The following is a 23,531-nucleotide window of genomic DNA, read 5'->3' as shown; positions in this document are numbered from 1 at the left end:
CGCCCCGGGTGACCTGCCCCAGCGGCCTCCACTGTTTCCTCTCAGGCACCGGGAGGCCCTGAGCGCACCGGGACCGGGGGGCGGGGGGGGGAAACAACAACAACAACAAAACAAAACACACAAGAAAGCCAGAACGTGCGCCCGGCCCACGGGGACACGCCGGGCTCACAGACCCCCGCTCTGCAGGGAACACAGGAACAAGAGCGGACGCGCGGCCGGCTGCCCGGGCCCGCCGCGCCCCCCCGCCGCCCCCGCCCGCCGGCCCGGCATGATGCGCACCCCGCCACCGCGCCGAGCGCGGCTCCCGCGACACGGGCCGAGATAACCGCGCGGAGGGATCCGCCGCCGCGCCCGACGGGACGGCGCACGCCGCGCCGAGATGCCTCCGCCGGCCTTAAAGGGGGCCCATAAAGCCGCACTGCCAAGGGCCCCGGGAGGACGGCCGGGCCCGGGCCGCCGGCGGCGAGGGGCGCGGCAGAACCTTAGACTTGGGGGAGCGGGGCGGGCGGGGAGGCCGTGCCCAGGACACACACGCACACGCGCGCGCGCTGGGACAGCCCGGGCGCAGGGTTTGGCCGTGGCTTTCGCCACGCACGGAAGCCGGGGGGCGGACAGGGCTCTGCGGGCGGCCCGCACCGTGCGTTTGTCGGGAGGTAGCTGTCAGCTAAGTGGGTAGAAGAAAAGGCCGCCGGTGTGGACCACCCCTCCACCCCCCCCGCCAAATCCTGGGCTTATCAAAGCCGTCCCTTTCCAGCCGAGCGGACCTTGTGGAAATGAGCTGTGCGTTTTACCCTTGACGCACTGCATGCCTGGCTGAGGCTCCCAGGTTAATTGATATTTAATGAGAATCATGCCCATGAATATAGTTTCCATCATTTCACCCTTGATAGACGTCAGAAGCAGGCACGGGGGCGGGGGGGAGGCTGGAGAATGTGGCAAGGGGGCTATTAGCATCGCCCAGGGAGTAAACAAGAAGGGGGACGCGGCGGCGGACTGGGCGGGTGGCGTTTCCCCGGGCAGGGACGCGCGGCTCCCGGGTCTCCGGGCGGACCTGGGCAGGCCGTGGCCCGGGGTGGAGCGCGGGGGGCCCTCGTGGAGCCTGGGGGCCGGCGTTCAGGATCGCGCCGGTTCCAGGCGGCGGAGGCCGGCCCCATCTCCTGCGAACCGGTCCTGCAGCCGACCGACCGCCCGAGAGAGCGGGCGCGGGGCCTCAGCCTCGAGTTACCACATCTCCCGAAGTGGCAGAGAAGGCCCGGCGTGGAAAGAAGCCGCCCGAGCGCCTCGGCCAAGGGCGGCTGGGTGACTGGGGCCACTCTCTCCTCAGCTGCCCGGCCGGATCCTCACACAGTTTTCCCTCGTCTCCCGTTTTAGCAAATCCAATAAATACAATGGGTCTGTGTTGCTGCGTGTGTGTGTGTGTGTGTGTGTGTCTGCTCAGTCGCCCGGTCTTTTTGGTGGGGCCTTGTTGGGGCGGGGAAAGGCGCGGAGACCACCCCCCTGTTTTTTCCTTGGAGATAATCTGGGGTCCTGAGGCGTGCCAGGCCTCCGGCCTTGGGTACAGGGACCTGAAAGGCACACCCCGGGCCTGCCGAGGGTGCTCGGGACGCGCAGCTGCAGCGCTGGCCAAGGCGACCCTCCTTGGAGAACGTGCGGCCGCGGCGGACGAGCGCCTTCGGGCACCCCTGGAGACCCCCGTGGGCCGCGGGCGCGCGAGGCCTGCCGAGCTGGGCCCGGCCGCGCTGAGGATGGCTTTGTTTTTGTTTTGTTTTACACGTGAAGAAAAACTAGGTCTAGAAGCCAAGGAAGGAGTAGCATGGTAGGAAGGTGTGTGTCGCAGCCATCTGGACAGGGAACGGCTGCAAATGGTGCCGGTAACGGGATTGTTAGTGAAGCCCGAGGGAGAAAAACACGGGCTGCTGAATTGTCAAGTTCCCGTCTTGTTGTCGCTTTGGTTTTTGTTTTCCTGTCGGTTGCTGCCAGGTGAATCTCCTTTTAAATCTTGAAGGGAACGAACTGATGGTGACAGTTAAAGATTCCTGCTTCAACTTTGCACACAAAAAAAAAGCCCAAGTGAAAACGATGACTGCTTTCCAACAAAGCCTTGAGCTCGCCCTGTGCCTTCCCAGCTCCTTGGTTGTGCGCCTGCTGGGAGCCTTGGCAAATGAGTAGATTTGGGAATGAAATGAGAAATAATTGGGAGGGAGCCCAGATCCCCCAGGACATCACGCTCCTTCTAGAAGTGCAAGGTTCCTAGGGCTGGGGTGAGACACCAATATCTTAAAATTCTTATCTGCACATCCAGGCCTAATTCGGACAACACCACAAAACCAGCATTTCCTCTTGGGACAAAGTAGCTTCTTTATTTAAGTACTCTGTTTAAAGTATTTATCTAAAAAAAGAGAACACCTAACTTCGTGAATAAAAGTCCTACTTTTACACCTTTCAGTTTAGATAGAACTATTAATTTTCTATAACGTTTTATAGTTTCAGCTGTGCTATCATCCAATTTTTTCTGAAACCCTAACTGGATCAGAATTTTATGCCCAATACACACGACTGGAAAATTTAATAGTGGCATTTGTTTATTTTTGGTTACATTTACCCTAATTTGGGATTAAAAAATAAGATTGTAAATATTTTTAATGAAAACCTTCCGCCGCCCCAACGCTAGCTTTACAAGATCAGACAGTGGAGCAATAGCGCTCTCTAGTGGTCAAATGCCAACTCGAGCCCACGGAGTTTAACTTCGCCTTTCCGTGTCAAACCAATTCTAGTCTTGCTATTTAGTTTGACTGAGGCTTGGGCCGCTGACACTAATAATGCTTCATCTCTTTGATTGTCAACAAGTCAAGTGCAGCAAACAGGCTCCTGAATGCCGAGGATATTCTTATTTGTGTTCCCAAGAGCTTCCAGCAGTGTCTTTTCCGAAGCATTCCGCCCTTTTTTTGCCAGACACCAGTAGAGTCTTATTCTGTAATCACCCAGCTGTGCCTTTTAAGTGCAATTATGGGACAGGCTAGATTTAACAAAAATCATAAGTTTTTAAACATCAGCTTCGCAGAGACTGTTTTCTTTTTCTTTTTTTTCCCCAGAAGAGCCTGGCTCTTTGACAACCAGAAAAAAAAAAATTGAAGTCAAACATGGCTTTTTTTTTCTTTTTTAAAGCTGTTATTACTCACATTAAATCACGAAGATGTGCTTTATTAGCTTTGTAATTTTAATACTTTGGACCATTTAGCTGGACAATTTGAGGGTGGATCGAAGTGAAATAAGCAGCTTTTTCTCCATCTCTGAATGGCTCTCTGGAAAGTCCCTGTTTAGCTTGAGCTTGACTTTCTATGAAAAACAAGTAAGCTCTTAAAATTTTGTATCAAAAGTCAAACTCAACTGAATTGAGTAAGCATTTCACTTGATTTTTTAAATAATTGGTTTAGATGTATCCTATGAGCTTAATCTTTTTTCTCATTTTCAAAATTACTTTCTGCCAGTTCAGGTGTAACAACTGCATTCCTTAAAAATGAATCGATGTAATTTTCAGCCAAATATTTTGCCGTTGAGTTTGGAGTGGAAAGACTAGATATTTTTTGTGACAAAGTCACTGAGTAACTTGCATTTTTGTCCCAACGACTACCCTTTTGGGAGACTCTCGCCAGAACCAATGACCCCAAATCACGGATCTTCATCCCCGCGGGTTGACAGCAAGGCTGACATTTTCAAGAACGAGCTAGACTGGCCGCAGGAAGATATTAAGAGGAGCCAGTATTTTTTCCTAGGCTACTTTCAATACCTGGCGGGTTTTAGAGCCATCCGCGTCCCCAGCCCCGGCCCTTCCTCTCCTTGTTTCCAAGGTGCTCACACCTCACCCAGGGGCTCCTTCCACCCTGCGCCTCCTTGATCCTACGCAGTCTTGCTGATATTTTATTGTCCAGATTTTAAGACCCAGTTTTGTCTGCATTTTTCCTTCTCTCTCACAAACACAAACATCAAAATGAGATGGTTTCAAAGCGAAGCGCCTGGCCTGCAGTAAACTCATTACCTCCAGACGTCTGGCCGGCTCGATGGCTTTATGGCACCTTGGCTCTTCCTGTTTTCAAAGAGCCCTAGGTACCGGCTTGGCTGCAGGGGTGGGGGGTCCACAGCACCTTCTGCCGGGTCTGAGCCTTGGCTTTCCCTCTCAGCCCCCTTCGGCTTTTTCCCCACCCCCCAGTTCATCAGGATCCCCAAGATCTCTGCTACAGCCCCCACCTTCCGCCCAACCTAGGCCGCCTGGCGCCACTGCCTCTAGGGCCTGCTCCCGCTGCGCCAGCCGCACCCTCACTTACAATGACCTTCATTTGAGCCCCAGAGTGCGGCCTGCCACGGCAGAGCTGGGGGCTAAACATATGCAGAAGTCCGGTGGGGTGGGGAAGCTGCTGGATGGGGGTGGCCAGGGAGGAGCGACTTGACCCGTTTTTGCTCTGTTAGGGTCACTTGGGGGCCCCAGGCGGGGAGGGGCGGAAGCTCCCAGGCCTGGACCTCCGGGAGCCAGCCAGCCCCTCCGACCTGGGGGAGTTGCCCCAGAATGCAGAGTTGCCCAGTTCCCCCTTGCCTGGAGATGGGGTTGGCGGCTAGGGAGTCACCAGGTGAAACCACAAGCAGAGGGTGTCTGCCCCACACTGCGGGGGCTCGGCTGAGTGCTGAGGCCAGGGTGACGCTGGTTATGGGGCACAGAGTGGTGTTAGAATCAGCCTCAGCCTGCCACCCCAGGGGCTGCTCCCCAGGCCCACACGACCCACAGGACCCCCACAAGGAGCAGCACACAGGCACTACGGGGAGACCCCTGCTTTAGGGCAGGGTCTGGGCAGGGTCTCCCTCAGGGGGTCTCCCTCCAGGGCATTGGAGAGAAGTCTTGCGGGGGGTGACACTTTGCAGAGACAGAGAAAGAAGGCACACAAGGTTCAGGGCCAGTGCATGGGCTCCGTTTGATCAGATCAGCATTTATTGGTAGGAAGCGGTAACATTTACAACTGGTCCTGGGGCAGGAGCCGGTAGGGTCACCACCCGCCACCCACGCAAACCGAGCCCTCCCTCCGGGAGCTTGAGCTGCCTCTCGGGTGAGAACCAAGCGCCCTCCACCCCAGCCCACCCGAGGCCCTGGGTGCCACTCTAGGCCTCACTGGAGGTCTCCGTCAAGGGCCCTCGGGGTCCCTGAGGAAAGCGGGGGTTTTGCCACGGGTGCGCAACCCGGCTGCACTTTTCCTGCCTCGGGGGAGCAGCGGGGACGGCGTGGGCGCTGTCTCCCTGTGCCTACCTCCTCCACGGAACTGGGGCACCATCAGCACCCCGGGTGGGCAGTGTGCAGACATTCAGGGCTATACTACAGCATTTTTTTTTCTTTTTTTCAGAAACATGGGGGTGGGGGAAGAGAATGTACACAGGAGATGGCTCCTCAGACCGGCGTGCACTCACAAAACACAGCATTTCCTAAGGAACCAGCGGAGCTGGGGAGGGAGGCAGGGAGAGACCTCACTGGGGTCAACACAGAAGCGAGCAAATCGAGTCCCCCGAAATATCTCACAGAGACCAACCACACAGTCACCTCTACCTAAAACAAAACTGAACAGAACGTTTGAGTTGCCGGGAGGGTTGCTGGAATTCAAGCACCCACAAAGGAACACAGCCCCGCTTCCTCGAAGCGCTCCCAAGCGGCCCACAGCCGGCCGGCTCAGTCTCCTTTGGGACACTTCTCCTTGCTCATCTTTTTCATTTTCATCCTACGGTTCTGGAACCAGATTTTAACCTGTCTCTCGGTGAGGTTCAGAATCCTGGCCACCTCGTAGCGCCGGTCCCGGGTGAGGTACATGTTGAAAAGGAATTCCTTCTCCAGCTCTAGTGTCTGGTATTTGGTGTAGGGACAGCGCTTTTTCCGGGTGGAGCGAGCGTGGATCCAGTTCGCTGCGGGGTTGTCTACGAAGAGATGGGGGTCGGAGGTGGCGGGGAGAGGCAAGGAGAGGCGACAGGGTGGTGGTGGGGAAGAGAAGTCGTTAAATTAATTTCACCAAGGATGGCCGCTTTTCACAACTTGGGGGGAATTATCATAAAAAACCTAATGCCCGCGTTCTGTTTACCGTACCAGCCGCGCGCCCAGGGTAGGTGGTTATGGCAAGCTTTTTTATGGATGCGTGTTGCTCGCCTAGGCTTGGGTAGGCGTCTAGACGTTTTTATAGGTTAGTAAAACTATCAGTTTTGCACATTCGAGCCTTACAGGTTCCAGCAATAAATCAGGGGGCAATTTCTTTTGCACTTACTTGGGTCAAGTTGCTGCTGCGGCGGCTGCGGCTGCTTCTCCTCCTCCTTCAGCGGGCAGCCCGGGCTCGGGTGGTCGCTGCAAGCCGAGGACTCCTCCGCCGAGCCGCCCACCCCGGGCCCGGTTCCCCCCGCCGCTGCTGCCGCCTTATCCCGCAGGAACGTGTTGCACGAGAACTCGGGGCCGCCGCTCCCCTGGGACTCCCGGGCCGCGGAACACTCAGTCCGTTTGGAAGAGGAGGAGGACGAGGAAGTGGAGGAGGTGGTGGAGGCAGCGGCGGCAGCGGCCGCCGGGGCCGGGGCCGCTCCGGTTTCAGGCTTAATCCCGTAGTGGCGCCCGTTGCCTGGGCCGCCGGGGCCGGGACCAGGGCCGCCGCCGCCTCCGCCACCGCCGCCTCCGCCCGCGCCTCCCGGGAAGCCCGGCAGCGGCTCCATCCAGGAGCGCACGTAGCGGCCGGGCTCGGAGGCGGCGGCGGCCAGGGGTGGCGGGGGAACGTACGGGTGGTAGAGGCCGCTCATCGCCGCCGCCGCCGGGGGCTGGGCGGGCACCGCGGACCACGAGGCGGAGAACACGGCCGATTTGGGGGCAAAACTACACGAGGCGAACTCGGCGGCGGCGGCGGCCGGGCTGTCGGCCACACCTGCAGGCCGGCCCTGCGTGCCTGGCCCCGGCGGCCCGAAGCGCGCCGCGAACACCTCGTCGCCCTCATGGCCTATGAGCGAGTCCACGTAGTAGTTGCTGAGGGTGCCACTGGAGGACATTTTGAGGCGCCGCGCGCTCCCACCCAAGGTTACACTGCCCGCCGCCGAGCCGCTCCCCGCCGGCGCCGGAGCCGCCGACTAGTTCGCAGGCTGCAGCCTCCACCATTGGTCGCGCGGCCCACGTGATCATATTTACCAATACCGGGAGTAAATCAGTCCGCTAAACTGGGGGCTGCTGTGATTTTTTTTTTTTTAAATCATCATCAACATAAGCGCCGCAATTAGAGTCCGCAGGCCCAAGGACCGTGCTCCGGGCTCGGCCTGACCCGGCCCAGCCCGGCCCGCCCTGCGGTGGCTGGGACCACGGGCTCCACGGCGGCCAGAGGAGGCGCTGGGGACTATTTGTTCGCCTCCTCTTGAGGCTCTGGTCCTGCAGTCCCGACCCTGGCGTCGGTTGCCCAAGCTTCCTGGGCCTCGAACCGCGCGTCCAGGGCGCACCGGGCGTCCGGCCAGCGCCGAGCTGGGTGCCGCCGCCGCCCGCAGGAGAACGGGCCTTGAAGGGCGGCCCCCTGGCGCCCAAGGGGAGTCGTTCTCCCCTCACCTCTCTCCCTACCCCAACCCACCCCCTGCCGACACATACCCACCCATCCACCCACCCACACACACTCACAGCTTGTCGTGTTGTTTAAAACAGGTGGAAGACCTCTGTAATGATATTATGCCTTTCAATAAAAATTTTATGAGGTGTATTTGATTATAGATTAATGTGTCCCTAATAAAACGGACGGATGGAGCAGCTCCGAGGGCCCCCTCCCCCTGCCACACTCACACACGCCCGCGCAGCCACACACCCCGACGTGAGCCTAGACACACGCCGCGCGGCCCGAGGGGCGAGCTCCAGGGCCGGGTTCAGCCTGGCGCTGCGGCGGCCCCTGCGGGGGCTTCTGGCATCCCCTAAGGAAGAGCTGGCGGACGGATGAGTCTGCGCGGCAGCCAGGGTGCCTCTTCTTCTCTGGGGGTTGCCGGGAAGACCCTGGAAGAGACCAGGCCACAGGGCAGAACCCAAACGCCAGTGCGGGCCCGCTCCCACCCGCCGCCCCGGCCCGGCCTCCACGAGGAGGGAGGCCGACCGCGTCTCCCAGGGCCGCAGAGTTTCTTGGCGCTCGAGGCCTCCGGAGAGCTGAAAAATCCTACCGAATGGCCCGGGCCCTTGGGTCACTCCCCTCCCAATTTTTTTCCTCCTGCCTCCTTGAGGTGAAAGCCGAGCAGCCTTGAATCTGAGAGAAATGTCCATGGTCACTCCCAAATCCATGGTACAAAGCCTTGGAAGCCCGGCTGGAAGCCGAGACAAAAGCAGTTACTGCGGGCGGAGGCCGTGGTCCTGGCTCCACAAGTTGCCCAGCGCATCCGTGGAGGGCTCCCAGCCCACCTCCAGCCCCGGAAAGGAATGGGGTAAATGGCTACTTAGGGCCTGATTGATTGCCTTTGCCAGTGGCTTTCTGATTTTCTTCCAGAGGGGCAGCCTTTGCCTCTGAGCCATGAGTCCCCTATCAACAACTAATGGCGCTCCCTGCGAAGCTGGCAGAAACGGCCAGATTCAAACGACCCTGATTCTTTGACCCAATCAGCCCAAGTCTGGGGTGAATCTTCTCCAGGGTTGCCTCACCTAGCACTGAAGCGGATCTCTCTGACTCTCTTCCGACCCCCATCTCCAGAAAATGACATCCTCAGAAGGTTCTATAGGAGGATTTGGGAAGATCTTGGTTTTTCGGGGTGAAGTTTACAATCCTGAATAAATATTGAGAGTCCTTGAAGACTCTCAGAGCACCCGTGTGGGCTTGTTCCTAGGAGAAAAGAGGGGAAAAAAAGGGACAGGGTGGAAGTGACAGGATCTGTTGTGTGGACACAACTCGAGGACGCGGCTGCTGGAGCCCCTCTGAATCCAGGCCCGAGCTGGGGCAACGAATTCACTGTCAGGTCTTCCTGCCCAGGCCTCCCCTCCCTTCCCTCTGGCAGGACTAGGGTGGGTCGTCTGGTGGTGAGTTTTCAGAAGCCAACCAGAGCTGACAGCCATCCCCCAAGCTCTAGCTTGTAAGGGATGGAGCGTTGCCCTCCAGGGGGAAGTCTTGTTTCCTTGCAAATTCTCCTTCAGCTACCCTTTCTGTATTTTCTTGCCTCCAGGGTTTCAATCAGATTTTGGAATTAGATGGAGGCAGGATTGACTGGGGGGAATCTTTCCATTTCTTCAAGAAATGTCATGTGGACCCCCAAAAGCTAACGACTGAGCGTAAAACCTTTCCGCAAGGAAAAAGGCAAAGCGCGGTAGAAAGACTCACCCATCCTCTGCTTCTCTGGGGCCGGGGCTCTCCTGTGCTGGGAATAGGGGTGGGGAGGAGGAAAAGGGGGCCAGAATTGGATCCGATGCCATCCTAAGCTGCTGCTTTGTCCTTGCTCCCGGAATGAAGGCCCCGGCAGTTTCCAGGTGGGCAAGACTAGCTTCAACCTAGCCCCTGACGACGATGGCTCGCCAGCCAGAAGTCACCAAAATCCCACTGAAAGCATGAAAAAATAACATCACCAAAACCAAGGAGAAGAAAACACACATGGGGGAGCTGAGAGGAGAAAGCAGCTTGGGGGCACAGCCTTACTTACCAGACTGCAGGCTGCAAAGAAGCTCGCGCCCACTGAGGGTGCAATTCATAATACTATCTACTCTTTCGGGCTGGGAGAAGAGACAGGATACCCTCCCTTTTTTCCCCCCCAATTATGAAAGCTGTACACCCAGGCGGGATTATCACTCTGTTCTCCCCATCACTGCCAAATCCCAGCACCCTAGGCCTCCTCCAGCTTTTCTCTTGCAGCTCCCTTCCTCTGCTCCCTATCACGCCCCGCCTGCCTGTTCCACACAGGCAGTGTCCTCAGAAGAAAATCTCACCAGAGACATTTATTTGCACCACAACATTTCCACATCAGAAAGCAGAGGGAGCGAACTCATTTCCAGAGTTTATTGCATTATACATGCGACCAGAACATGCACAGAAAGGACAGGTTGCTGTTGTACTTCTACCAAACCACAGATGCACAAGGGAAAGGCTACAAGGCGTAAATTGGCAATATTTCATCTCACCAAGGACAACTGCTAAGTTTATTTGTGAAAAGATACATTGTAATGTGCTTTTTTGGGTCCCCCTCCCCCCCAAAGCTTGTGGGTTTTCTTAAAATTTTTAAATATATATATGTAATTTTAAAAGTACTGGATGTATTAAAAATGCCATGAGTTCATGGGCTAACCACACACAGAGATTTTTGTGTTAGGAAAAACATGAATAAGTCACATTGCTGGATAGATGGGTGGAAGAATGAATGGATGGATAGATGGACACTCTACGGTTCCAATAAGTTAAGACCCAAATGAAAATGCGCAGTAATAGTTACCCTGCATTACGATGAAAAAAAATAATAATAAATTACACGTGCTAAGTTTTTTTTAATATATATATATACTCATATAGGGATTACAGATCACTTGCAGCACGAACAGAATGACCCCAAAGTCACATTCTAGCAGGAAAATCAAACCAAACCGAACAAGAAAACAAAGAGGAATGAAGGTTTTGTTTCCGCCTTCCCAGTCCTCCAGCACTGGGCCCTGGAACGCGGTACCCCCTCCCGGATCCTGGCCTCCGGGCGGCCTGGGACCTAAGAAAAGGTGAGGTTGGCGGTCAGTTCTCGGATCCGGTTCTCTCGGCTCATCTTCTTGAGTTTCATTCGGCGGTTTTGAAACCAAATCTTGACCTGCCTGTCGGTGAGGTTAACGCTCTTACTGATCTCTAGGCGGCGCTCGCGGGTGAGGTACATATTGAACAAGAACTCTTTTTCTAATTCCAGCGTTTGGTGCTTAGTGTAAGGGCATCTCTTCTTTCTGCCACTCTTTGCAGTGAGCCAATTGCTGGTTGGAGTATCAGACTTGATTTCCTCTAACAAAATCAAAGGGAGAAGAAGAAAAAAAATGAAGATTTTTTTTTCTGCTGTCTGTTCAAATGTACCCTTGGCCATGACCCTGCTTGACAGCGGGGCTGCTTTGGTAAATGCTGATGTCCCAAGTTACCTGCACTGTGTGGACCCTAGAAGGGATTTGAAATTGATGCTGGATTAGACCTAAATGACATGATCAGATGACATGACATCGCATCAGATCTTTCGTGTGTGTGTGTGTCTCAACTTTCTAACTTACATAAAATTATAATATAATAGCAAACTTTCCAGTTCTCCTTAGTACCATGTTAAGCAGTTAGTCCATGATAGGGCCGGAGTGGAAGAAGCCACAGCCTGAACACAGCTACCAATCCCACGGCTGCCTCCATCCCACCAAGTCTGCTGCAGCTTCCCCCGTTTTTCTGGGCAGCAAGGGGCCCCAAACAGTCAGCCTTATAGATACCCATTCTATTTCAAAAGGTAACCGAGAAGCAAGAACACCTTCTCCGCTCTGTCTGGGCATTGTTGTATCTCCTCCTCCCCAAAGACTGTGTGGAATTCTGCCTTCTTGTGCCCACATAAAAGCATTCCTTCAGACATATATAGCCCCTACCGAGGCCCACCTCTGGGCAGTGGGGAAAAGGTTCAGGGTTCCTTTTCAAGAACTGGAGCCCTGACTCTTTGCCCTAGCCCGGCCCTAAGACTGGTCCTGCAGAGTGGGCAATGCGGTCCCATTCTTCTCCCTCCCGCCTCTGCCCTCTCTGCAGATGGATTGCAAAGCCTGCGGCAATTTCCCCAGACAAAGCCAAGGTTACCTACCCCCGAAAAGGCAGGAAGCCGCCTTCCCCGACCCAAGCACCAACCGGCCCAGCCATCCCTGACCCTTCGCCGCCCCTAAGCTCGCAGGATGCGGGGTGCATACACTTGAACACGAACGCTGTGCCTTGGACCACCTTAAAATGATCACTGGACACAAGGCAAAACTAAGAATGCAAAACTAAGAGGCAGAAAGGAGGCTCTGGGGCCGTGTTTATGAGCCGCAGATCCCCTTTGCTCTTTTGTTGTGTTTCAGGTCCAGCTCAGGAAAAATAAACCCAGCCAGCCTTTCCTCTGTCCGGGCGCCATCAGCGTGGGGCCAGGACTGGCGCGGAGAGCCAGGACAGCGGGGAGAGAAACGGGACGATTCCAGGCTGAGATTGCACCCCTTCTAAAAGCCGACAGGAATAGTACCTGCCAAGTCAGGCGCCCGCCTCGGCTGCCAGGGCTCGGCGCTGGGCACCCCCGGGCGGGCGCTCCCTCTCGGCTGGCTCCCGGGCTGCGCGCCCCCGCTGGGGTGGCAACTCTGCTTATACCGACCTTTGCTTTCCTTCTCCTGCACTTCTGGGCTGGATACGGAGACCTCTCCCAGGCAGCTCCTCTCTTCGGGAAGGCCGCCTTTGGCCTCCGGGCTCTCCACCTGGGAGACTTTGGTGGGCTCCTGGCCGCTGGCGGGCTCGTTCATCTTCTTTTCCATCTGCAGCTGGGCGGCGGAGAGCTGCGGCTTGGCCGCGCCACGAGGGTTGAGCTGGAGCATGACAGTGGAGCTGCCTTCGGGGCTGTTATTGTACTCTTGGGTTTTCCCGGTGGCGTAGGTCTGACTCAGTCTAAAATATCCAGGGACAGGAACCTCAGGGTTCTCAACGGGACAAGACTCGGGGACCAGCCTCTGGTACGAAGGGACCTCGGCAGAAATGAGTTTGTTGCGTTTATCAGAATACATGCAGCAATTGGATTCTTCTTTAATGTTGGTAGTGAAGGAGCAAGTGGGTACTTGCTGTGTAACAGGTTGCTCTATTCGGCAAGATCTGTTCGGGTCTGTCCAACTGTCTACTTGAGGTATATAAGGATGCACATTCATACCCATATTTTGGTGGTTCACTTCTCTTTTGGCCAGAGACGGGAGCAGTCCACAGGTTTGCATTCCATAGGTCCCCATGTCTGCGCTAGGTGGTGGCATGTACATGCTGGCGCTGCTCGAATAAAAACTGTCACTCCTGCAGGCACTGATCAAGGAATCTACTAAAAAAGTATTAGCAGCAGGAGAGCTGTTGGGAAAGGACATTTTGGGGAGGAATTTGAAGAAGAGAGATTGTGTCCTTTGTAGGCTGACATCTCTAGGAAAACATTCCCCGTGTAATTGTGGATGCCTCTGCCGACCACATGACAACCAAGCCAATGAGATTTGAAAATGGCCTTGAGCCGCAGCCTCCTTGCAGGTCACGTGCTCCAGAGCCCGGCCGGCCAGCCGCGTAAGCGTGGACAACAGCGACATCTACTATGCGCCCGCGATAATGCGCGCTGCAGGCAGCGGGCCAGGAGCTCTCCGCCGCCGGCCCGCCCGCCTCCCCGGGGATCCCTCGGCCCGCCAGCCCCACACTTGCCTGCCCCGTCCCGGTAACCCGGGTCCCGCCACCGGAAAGAAAGGCTTGAATCGAGGGGCCTCCGGGAAGTACTCGTGCGGGGAGAGAAGCCGCAGCCCTGTGGCGCCAGCATAAGCAGCAGTCCCTTTACCCACATCCAGGCAGAACGCGCCCCAGAGGGCCAGGTCCTGGGCAGGGGGTGGGGGAACAGGCTGTTATTTTAGTCCCAGGAAGAAAAGGGAAGGTGAGTAGGATTCACGGGGGCCCCGAGACAACTCCACCCGGAGGAGTCAAAGGAAAGATCTCTGGCGCAAAGAGGCGGCCACGGTTGTCCCGGGGAGCCGAGGCGGAAAGGGCCGAGAACCTAAGCTGCTGGCCGGCTCTGGAGCCCAGAGGAGGTGTCCAGCCCCGGCGGGGTCTGCCCCTTCGCTTTCCGCCGCGGCTCCGACCCCCTCGGCGCCCCGGCAGCCCTGGCTTCCCGCAGGAGCCACACCCTGACCTCGGCGCGCCCGGCCGCCGCTGGGAGCTGTGAGCCTTCGGGAGAGAAGCCCTCCACGCCAGTTCCCTACCCACTAAAGCGTCTCTAGGGCTCTCAGCGGGAGAACGAAACCAGGAGTTTCCTTCCCTGCTCATTCTGATAATAGGGAGCAAAGAGGACAGAAGAGTGAAAGGAAACAAATTTTTTGACGGAAAAACTGACTCTCAGACTCAGAAGTTTTGGAAAACTAGACCGAGCAGGAGCGAAAGAAATGCAAAGGTGTCATTTGGTTCTTTTGCAAAGAAAAATGTTTTCCTTTTATGGATTTTGTGAAAGCATTGGTTTCTGACAAGTGCAAGGTACAAAAGGTTGTGGAATTTATTAATACATATTAAGAAGAATCAGGGCGATCAATAAAATTCTCATCTACATTCTTGGGCTACTTGGTAATTTTCTTGCTTCTGAAGGTTTTTAAAGAGTTATACCCGCTGTTGCCACACACGGAAAGATATTTTATTAGCAAATCAATTGAGACTTTGTAAAGGATAAGATTAATAGTTAAGATTTAGCATAATGGCGTTCGCTTTATGAATTATTGAAAATTATACTATTGATTTTTCCCCTTCACTACTAACCAAGAAGGTCAGTTTTTGTTTTAACACAAATCGTCAAATATTAAAAGCTATGCTTTTGTCAGAACTTAGGAGTTTTATAGTTTTAGACATTGGCTAAAATGATTTGACAAGGGTTTGTTGGCGAAGGGGGCGGGGGAGGGAGGTGGTGGGATCTCAGCCCCCTGTTTCCTTTGATGAGGGAAAGTTCTATAAAGAGGATATGGTCTGGGGTTGTGGTCCAGCTCATTAAGGAACCACCACCACCATCACCACCATGGAAACTCAGAGTTTTATGAGAAACTTCAACAACTTCCTCCCTCCTTCTCTGGTTGCAGGCGGGTGAGCTGCCCGCGGAAGCCTCGGCCTCAGGGCAGCAGCGGGAGCTTTAACCTTGATTTCCAAAGGCTCGCTGGGGTGAGGGGCCCAGCCAGGGTGCTGGAGCCGGTTTCCAGTCTTCCAGATTCCCTTTCCCTACAGGTAAAGAAAGGAACACGGCCCCGGGAAACTGACCGTGAACCAGCTCTCTTTCCGGAAAAGCGTTTCAGTTCTCTTTTCACAACTCTCCAACTGGCCTTGGGTTTCAGGCCCAGAGACTGAACTTGTGGCCAAATTGGGTTCCCGCCCCAGTATTCCGAGGGGAAACCAGTAGCTGATCCACTCATTCAAAAACAAAATCCTTTTACAGCAAAGCCTTTGTGCCCCCTCCCCAGAAGGAAGTGCCGCTGGCCTGGTGGATGCAGGGAGCATTATTTTCGGCCTTGGGTCTGCTTCCACTCGTCCCCTCTCGGTGCCCTCGCCCAAACAATAACCCCTTTAAAAAAAAAAAACCTCTGCGGTGGCAATGAGACAGACCTTTTAAACCTTTATGCAGCTGCTCAAATACAACATCATTGTCAGGTTAAAAGCCTGGCGCCTCTAACTGTTCTGGCTGCCGCATCTCATCTCGGCAGAGCCAGAGGTTTAAACATTACCTTTGCACCAGGATGGTTGTTTTTAAGCTTGGGGGTGGGGATTGAGGAAGACAGAAACACACACACACACACACACACCCCAACTCTGACTCTTGGCAGCTGAGATTCTGTTTGACAGCAACAGCCAATGATCAGCACCCCCAAATTTGCTTTCTTGCAGCGCATCACACAGGCATGGTTCTGAGCTGTGGCTAAGCATGCCCAGGGCCGGACAAAGTGCCCGGTGTGGTCTCTGCCGGCAGGCGCCCTAACGCCAGCTTGCTGCTGCAGCACTATGGTCCCCTTTGCCAAGAAGCCACCGGGAACTCGGTTACCCCATTTTCCCTATGCCAAGCAAGACGGACGGGACTGTTCAACCTAATCAGGAATGTTGTGCCCATCAAATGTCCTTTCATTCAAATCTTTCTTTATACTTGAATATAACATCCAGGTGGGGAAACAAGCAATTCCTTTGGGAGCTGGTAGATTTGCAGAAAGCTTGGACCGGCAGGGGCTGTTTTTCCAAATTAGGGGACTTTTCCCATCTCCACTCCCAGTGGATTTGTGTTCAAAGTCACCCCACATTAGATTAGCTATGAAATAAGTTTTTGCTCATAGGAGTGGAGGCAGGGGGAGTGCATAAATATATTTTTGAGCCTATTCCCATAAAATCATACTTTGTGTTTTCAAATTTCTTCCCTCAATGTGACTCCTTCAGGGCAGAAAATGTAAATCTCTTACAGTGATTTTACTATTAAAAACCAACAAACCAAAAATAATACAAGAGAATGACATAGGCTGAGGAGGATGGGAGCTGCAGCTGAAACCCTGAGGCTGAGATGAAGCCAATGGGATGAGAAGGCTATAGCTTTAAAGGCCAGCCTTCATTTTACTTATAAGTCTGTAATGCAGCTGCTGTTTTTGATCATCTTTAGATCAGATGGAGCCGTTACCATTAATAATAAATCAATATCGCACCATAAAGGAGATGAATACCCACATTTGTACCAGGCATCCTTCTCTTGGGCACGTTCTTGGCAGAGAAAAATTAAAGCGGTGACTTTAGCAAGAAGTTAGTGTTTATAACCAAAAAGTGACTCCGTAATTGCAAGCCCCTGTTTCAAGGAAACAAGAGTAGAGGCCTTGGGCCCGGGAGGGCCTGTCGGTTCCGGGATCGGAGACCTGAGCTGCCTCCGGGCTTTGCCACTCCGTGGAGGGTAAGACTAGGTAGGGACTAATGGAAAGCTGCCTTCTCAGGGTGCCCCTTCTACCAAGGAGTAAAGAAAAGCAGGGGCAAATGTGAAGGCTGCCACCAGCGCGCGCGAGAATCGTGGGAGGTGTCGGAGCCGGCCAGCAGCCCAAGAGCCTCTTTCTGTACACACACAAAGACTCCTATTTCCCCGCGTTTCCCCTCCACTTTCCGAGACCTCGGCGCTGCCACAGCATCCACCGCCACACCGCTCCCGAGAGCCCCAGGCTCCGAGCGGTGGCAAGGGAGGCGGCAGGGCTCCAGCTCGCAGAGGTCCTGGTCCCCGCTGCCGGCCCCTGGCAGGCGCGTCTTGGGCGCTGCGGGGCGGAAAGGAACCGCAGACCACGAAAAGCCGCGGTCTACCGGCAGCTACCAGCCAAGGCCAAGGCCCCCCTACCCCCACCCCGCACAATCAGAAACGCCTCCGCTGCCACCGGGGCCGCCTCTTAGGAACACAACGACGTCTGGGGAGGGGGCTCCTATCCCACAGAGGCCGAAGCCCCGGCTAGGTCGTCGCCAAGGTTCCTTCACAACAACAGTTTAACCGGATCCGTGGTTGCCCTGGTAGGGGCCAGGGATGCCCTGGGGAGGTTCTGAGGGCCCCCCATGCCTCCCTGCTCGCTGGCGCCTCGCTGCGGGGCTCAAGGGCGCCCAGCCGCTCCACGAGCAGACACCAGCTCCCAGGGGCGGCCGAGCGCCGGAGCCAGCGCCCTGGGTCCCGCGCATGGAGGACGAGAGACCGCACAGTCGCTGAGACAGGAGCTAATGCTGGTAGCGGCGGGCTCTTTACCATGAACTTCGCGGGGCCCAAAGAGCAGCTATTCCCTTCTACAGCGGCCCAGGTCCTGGACCCCCCTGCTCGCGGACCAGGGCAGAGCCTCTCCCCAAAGTCAAAGGCTCGGCCAGGGCGGGAGGGCAAGCAGCGGGTGAACTGCTTCTGAGAAGTCGGTGACGAAAAGCAGCTCCACACCTCCAGGCGCCAGCGGGCGACAGGGAAGGGTGGCCAGGGTTCTGGCAAAACGCAAAGCCCGTTTGCTTCTAATACATTCCCGTCCCACCAGGCCTCGACACAGAAAGATTTCCCAGGAGAGCTGACTGCCTCCCGTGGCGGCATCCGACCCGAGCATCCCAAACCGCAGTCCTGCCCGCGCCTCGCCGTCGCGCCGCCGAGTTCCCCGCGCGCGCTACACACGGCCCGGAGCTCCTGAGCCCAGAACGGCTACTTCTGCCCCGTCCCGAGGAGCCTGATTTTCTCTGAGACCACACTCAGCTAAGTTGCCCTGATCTGTCTTAAACAAAAGCCTTTTAATCATCCCGGGCGGTCTGAGAGCTCGCAGGACCGACGCGGTTTTAGGGAGCTGGGTAGGGAGGGGGTGGGGTGCTGTTCCTGCCCCCGACATCGCTCTATACATTCAAACCAACACGAAAATTGATTTCCTCTAATTAAATTAGCTCTCGCTGGCCACGACCTATTGCAAAACGCACAGATTTGTCTTTCAAAAATCCTCAAGACCATCAGGTTCCACCAAAGGGTTCTTGGAACGGCCTTATTTTTTAAGGAGACACGACCCGATTAGGTGAACAATCTCATGTTTTCCAAAACAATCCTGTAGTGCTCACTTTTCTCTGCCTTAGTGCAATTCCCCACACCGCGTGGATGCTTACAACAAACACATAGCAAACACCTTAGCCGCCGCCCGTTTCTAACGGGCTGAGCTCGCCCATTACGACCCAGTCTGGCAAAAATAGGTACCGCGCGGCCTCCCAGCCAAACGCGCCGTCAGGAACGTGAGCGCGCCCTCGTGTGGCTCTCCAGGCCCCTGCAAACCGGGACTGGCAGCTCGAGTTCTGCTTGACTATATAGTGGCGGGCACACAATCTGGCTACATTGAGACGCAGTTAAAAGAGGCAAGAAAGAAAAAATAAATAAGTAAATAAGTGGAGAGTAAGTAAAGCTAAACTAGCTTTGCGTTTCTAGAACGATCTATGATTACCGCACTTCTGAACGAAATTATTTGATTGCAGGATTTGTTTCTATTGCACCTTTGTACTACTGGCTGAGAAATTCTTACTAAAACAATATAAATACATTTTGTTTTGTCCCGTGCCATAGGATATTCTCTAATTGATTTGACAGGGTGGCAAATTGCTTTCAAATACAATGAAGGTGTAAGCCTAAGGAGAACTTCCTTTCAAACACCTGCATTTAAAAGCAGTAGTTCTTCATTAGTGCAAAAAAAAAGGACCACTATCTAGGCGTCCCATCACCAAATCGTCAATATTTCCTATCCATTGTGAAAGCACACTAGCAATTTTTCCTAACCAATGTTTTTCGGAAGAAAATTGCTATTGAACTGCATAAATGTTTGGAGGGAAATTAAGCTTGCTGATCCTGAAATTAGGAATTTTCTTAGATTTATGGCAAGTCCCTGATATGATTTTGTGTGGCCATAAATGTGTGTGGGGGTCTGGAACTGTGTGAGCATGGGTGTGTGAGAGTGGGTGGCGGGTGAAAATCACAGAAGAACCTTAAGGCGCCTAATTATTCAGAAAGGTTAAAGGTGATGACCTTGACATTTTGGAAGTTCAAAGGCATACACTTATGCACTTATGTTTTCCCTTCCCAAATGAAGCCTGAACAATTTTTAAAAACTGCATTTCAAAGTGCATGCCTGTTCAGGAGATGCCTGGGCTGCTGTGAATCTTACAGATTTATATTTTTGCTTTGGACTTAGGAAAGGTTAAGAGTCATAAGATTCACTGCACTTTTTTTCAGAGAAAGGGAAGATTTTCTCACTTCTCCAGTTTATTGCACATTGCGGAAATCTCTTTTGGGCCCACCAGAAGGTGTATAATATAACCCAATTAAGCTGTTTAGAACTTTGGCTTTTATGGTGTTGTCTAGACAGTTCAAGGTTTTGTAAACAGCCTGGCCTGGCCCTGCAACGTAAAGTGCCGCACAGCCCTTACTACATTCTTTAACTTGAAGCGCGAAATGCGGTGAGAAGCGGGTCTGCGGTCCCTGGCCCCGGTCCAGCGGGGGGGAGGTGCCTGTCCTGCTCCTGGACCATTCGAGCCCTGTCCGCCTACTGAATAAGCTTTCAGCAAATTGGCCCCCCACCCTTCACCCCATGGGAGTTCTAATTTTGGTGTCTTCTTTTAAGGGACCCTGGATTCTAGTCATCCTTAGCAAGAGAGAATTGGAAATTTTCTAAGCAGCATTTAAACATTTGCTTTTCACATTTTGAAAAAAAAAAAAACAACCCTAAGTTCACTCGATTGGAGTGGGGTGAGGGTTTGCTGCTTAGGTCCTGCTGCACTTCATCACTGCTATCATTTTGCAGATCAGTGTAGCCTTCAGGAGGTGGGGGGAACAACTTCTATTTGAGCAGGATTGGAAAAAAAAAGTTTCACTAGATTTTTCAGGTGCATTGGGAGGGGAGAGGATTCTTGCCCCTAAGATACTCTAATCAAACTCTAAACTTCCCAGAGGAAATCCAGGCAGTGTATTGAAGCTGTAACCTCCATTTTACTAAAAACCATTTATTCACACACACAAAAAGACAGTGACTCATGCCTTGATATGACAGACTAAAGGTACATTTCCCAGAGTTTAAATAATCTGCATTCAACGCAGGGGAAGGAAGGACACCCTCCCCCACACTCAAACTCAGAACAAAACCTTCCAGCCCCGAGGCCTAACTCCCTACGGAGCCCCCCGCGGCCCCAAGAGGACCCGCAGAGGGGGAGGGGCAACAACAGCACCTCGGCGGTAAAATTGTAAAGGGACGTTTTCATTTACCATTTTCCCCTTATTAGGATCCGCTCGGCCAAGTCCCCGGCCTGGTCCGCAGGATGCAGTGGTCGCTGGGAGGTCCCGAGTTCGCCGTGGGAAGGAATCGTGAAGTTCCACAGAGAAGAGGCGTCACTAAAGCCAAGGACATTGGGCCTGCGCTGGGCAGGCCGGAGGGGAGGAAGGTGGGCGAGTGGGGCTCGGGGTAGGGGGCGCTTCCTGGAGCTCTCAAAATAAGGGGTTTCCAGTGAAATACTGCAGACGGTCTCTGTTCAGTTTTTTTTCTTTCATCCTGCGATTCTGGAACCATATTTTGACTTGCCGGTCAGTGAGGTTGAGCATCCGAGAGAGTTGGAGTCTTTTCTCTTTGTTTATGTACACGTTAAAGAAAAACTCGCGTTCCAGTTCGCGGATCTGGTACTTGGTGTAGGGACAGCGCTTTTTCCGGGACCGCTGGGGGGCCACTGTAAGGCAAAGAGACCGCGGGGTGAGAGGTACTGCTGTTGACCAGCCCCCACCCGCCCTGGAGGGCCCCTGGCCCCCGTTGGGACGTCCCCCCACTGCCGCTGCAAGGCCCTGCCTGCGTCGTGGGGGATGATATATGGGCGGGCACTGGAGAGAGTGCGGGCGTGGACCTGTGTTCACGCCCGGACACACACACACACACACACACACACACACACACACACACACACACACAGTCTGGTACCAAGGTGGGAAGAAGCGGGAGGGTGAGGCAGGCTCTCAACTGGAACCTGAGGGCCAGGAGACAAGAGCGCGCCCGCGGGGGCATCCGCTCGACTCCAGTGGCGCGCGTCAGCCAGCGGCTTGGATAAAGTCCAGTGCAAGGATCAACACCCCCTCCCTCCTTTTAAAGCAGGAGGCTCCGGCGCTCGCACTCACACAACCCGTCTCCAAATCTCCCTCCCTTCATTCGCGGTCCTTAGCACCCTCCCCCCCATCAGCCCCCTCCCCAAATGGGAAAAGCTCTCTGCCACGATTAATGTCCTCCTCCAAGTCTACCTTAAGCCCACCTAAATTGGTTTCCTATCATAAACACGCTTTACAACGACCCGGGAAATCTTATAGGATGTATAAACCCCTTCGAATGCTTATAAAGTAGCACATAAAACGGCGCAAGCAGAGGGAGGCCCTGCCGCCACCCCACCCCGCCCCCCGCGCGCCCGCAAGCCCCCGGGCCCAGCCTCGCGCGACCCGCGCCCGGTGCCTACCTGCGCCGCCGCTCTTCTCGGTCCCCGCCTCCCCCGGGGGGCCCTCGCCCTCGCCGCCACCGCCGCCGCCGCCTTCCACTGCCCCCTTGGGCTCCGAGCCGGGGGTCGCCTTGGCGCAGGGACTGCCCCCGCCGCCAGCAGCCCCGCTCTTGGGGTCGCCCTTGTCGGCAGCGCCCTCGGGCTGCTGCGGCGCCGGCGCCGGCGGCGGAGCTTGCGGCCCGGCGAAGGGGGGTCCCGGGGCTGCCTCGTAGAACTGGTCGAAGCCCTGCGGCAGGATGCCATTGCGACCCACGGCGCTGTAGAAGTTAGAGGCGGCGCCTGGCGGCCCGTGCGGAGGCCCGGGCGCGGCGCACACCGGCTCGGGCGCCTTGAAGAGCACGTCTGGCCGGCGGCCCGCGGGCGGGAGCAGCTCCCGCTGCATGGCTGCCTCCTCGGCCGCCGCCGCCGCCGCCGCTGCCGCCGCCGCCGCCGCGTAGTAGGGAGCGTAGCCCCCGGCGCTGCCGCCGCCCCCGCCGGGGCCGCCCCCGCCGCCACCGCCCCCTGCGCCGCCACCGCCGCCACCGCCACGGTACGGCCACTTGGCGCGCTCCAGGCCGTAGTCGCGGAAGGCCACTTCGCGCACCGGCTGGACGTGTGGCGCCAGGTTGGAAGAGTAAGGGAAAGTCATTTGGCAGGACGACGGCTGCGAAAGGAATGACGGCTTGCTAGCGAAGTCCGACGGGGCCACATAGTAGGCGCAGCCGGGAAGGTACATGCTGGCTGCGCTCGGGCCGCACTCGTCAAAGTCGTTCATGGCTCCGCGGCGTGCACGCCGGCGAGCCCCGGGCCGCTCCCCGCGCCGCCAACCTGAGCCATCGATTGCACAAGAGGCTTGGGCCAGGATCAACTAAGCAAAAATCCCCACCGGGCGCTGACGTGCAATTCATCTTGATTGATTCTGGTGGTAATTATGTCACGTGACGCCATGGAGAGAAATGTCCTTATATCTATATCAGCACTCGCCAACACGCCCCGGGACGGCTCCTGGCGCCGAGACGCGCGCGCGCTGGGGGGGTGGGGGGCGGATCTGCCTCCTTCTCCCGCTAGCTCTCCCCGGGCGCCCCCTGACTAGGCTGCGCCGCGGGCCGGTCACCTGCGCGCCGCCGGCGGCTGCCACCGCTGGGCGCATCTGCCACCGCCCGCCCGGGCCGCCCGCCCGCGTCTGCCCGCCCGCGCTGCTTTAAGTACGCGGACCGAGGCCGGCAGGGAGGAGGAGGGAGGGGGAGGCAGGGGGAGGAAAGGGGGAAGGGAGAGAAGCGACGGGCGGAGGGGGGAGCCCCAGCCCCGGGGCACAGGGAACTAGGTGTGAGGGTGTGAGGTTCCCACCCCCACAGCCTTGCTGCAGGCGCTCCCTCCCCCGCGACACCGCCACCCTCCGCAGCTCACCCGCCGGGAGCTTGTTGCTTCTTTGCTCTGGGGGCGTAATTGCGCCACTCTCGAGGGCGCGGGGAATCCTGATTTACATATTTCTCTGCCCAGCGCGTTCACCTAGGAGTAACTTGGCTCTCTCGTGTTCTGACTCCCACCCCCTTGCCTCCCGTCCGGGCACGAGCTCTAGCCTCCAAAAGCCCAAGCGAAACCCTTGCCACGCCCTCCCTCCAGCGGGGGGCCTCGGGACCCACTCAGCCCTAAGTGCCCCTCTGCAGCTGCGGCTGCCCTCTCTCTATTCCTCTTGTTCCTTCCCTGGGCTCTCTCTGGTCTTCCCTCGCCTGGCTCCTCTTTCCTCCTGCCCCTTGTCTTCCTGCCGCTCACCCGCTACCTCCTTTGCTGCAACCTGCATTGGTGTCTCTCTCCTCTCTCCCGGTTGCCCTCTGT

The 23,531-nt window shown here is 55.8% G+C and overlaps 3 protein-coding genes across 3 annotated transcripts; all 3 read right to left on the bottom strand.

The window, feature by feature from the left end:
* Positions 1-5,642: 5,642 nt before the first annotated feature.
* On the bottom strand, positions 5,643-7,155 carry HOXD9 (homeobox D9). The gene is made up of 2 exons (XM_040972106.1): positions 6,288-7,155; positions 5,643-5,946 (listed from the first exon to the last, which is right to left on the bottom strand). The coding sequence occupies exons 1-2, from the start codon at positions 7,045-7,047 to the stop codon at positions 5,705-5,707; spliced, it is 1,002 nt and encodes a 333-aa protein (XP_040828040.1). The 5' UTR covers positions 7,048-7,155; the 3' UTR covers positions 5,643-5,704.
* A 3,310-nt stretch (positions 7,156-10,465) lies between these two features.
* Positions 10,466-13,152, bottom strand: HOXD10 (homeobox D10). Its single transcript, XM_040972103.1, has 2 exons — positions 12,319-13,152; positions 10,466-10,964 (listed from the first exon to the last, which is right to left on the bottom strand). Exons 1-2 carry the CDS (start codon positions 13,061-13,063, stop codon positions 10,687-10,689), a joined length of 1,023 nt encoding a protein of 340 aa, XP_040828037.1. The 5' UTR covers positions 13,064-13,152; the 3' UTR covers positions 10,466-10,686.
* A 7,033-nt stretch (positions 13,153-20,185) lies between these two features.
* HOXD11 (homeobox D11) lies at positions 20,186-22,546 on the bottom strand. Its single transcript, XM_040972102.1, has 2 exons — positions 21,678-22,546; positions 20,186-20,909 (listed from the first exon to the last, which is right to left on the bottom strand). The coding sequence occupies exons 1-2, from the start codon at positions 22,468-22,470 to the stop codon at positions 20,674-20,676; spliced, it is 1,029 nt and encodes a 342-aa protein (XP_040828036.1). The 5' UTR covers positions 22,471-22,546; the 3' UTR covers positions 20,186-20,673.
* Between the last annotated feature and the right edge of the window lie 985 nt (positions 22,547-23,531).

This window comes from Ochotona curzoniae, unplaced genomic scaffold (assembly GCF_017591425.1).
Source record: "Ochotona curzoniae isolate NIBS_2020 unplaced genomic scaffold, NIBS_Ocur_1.0 contig_2210, whole genome shotgun sequence".
Lineage (NCBI taxonomy): Eukaryota > Metazoa > Chordata > Mammalia > Lagomorpha > Ochotonidae > Ochotona > Ochotona curzoniae.
This window is presented reverse-complemented; position numbering and strand designations above follow the sequence as displayed.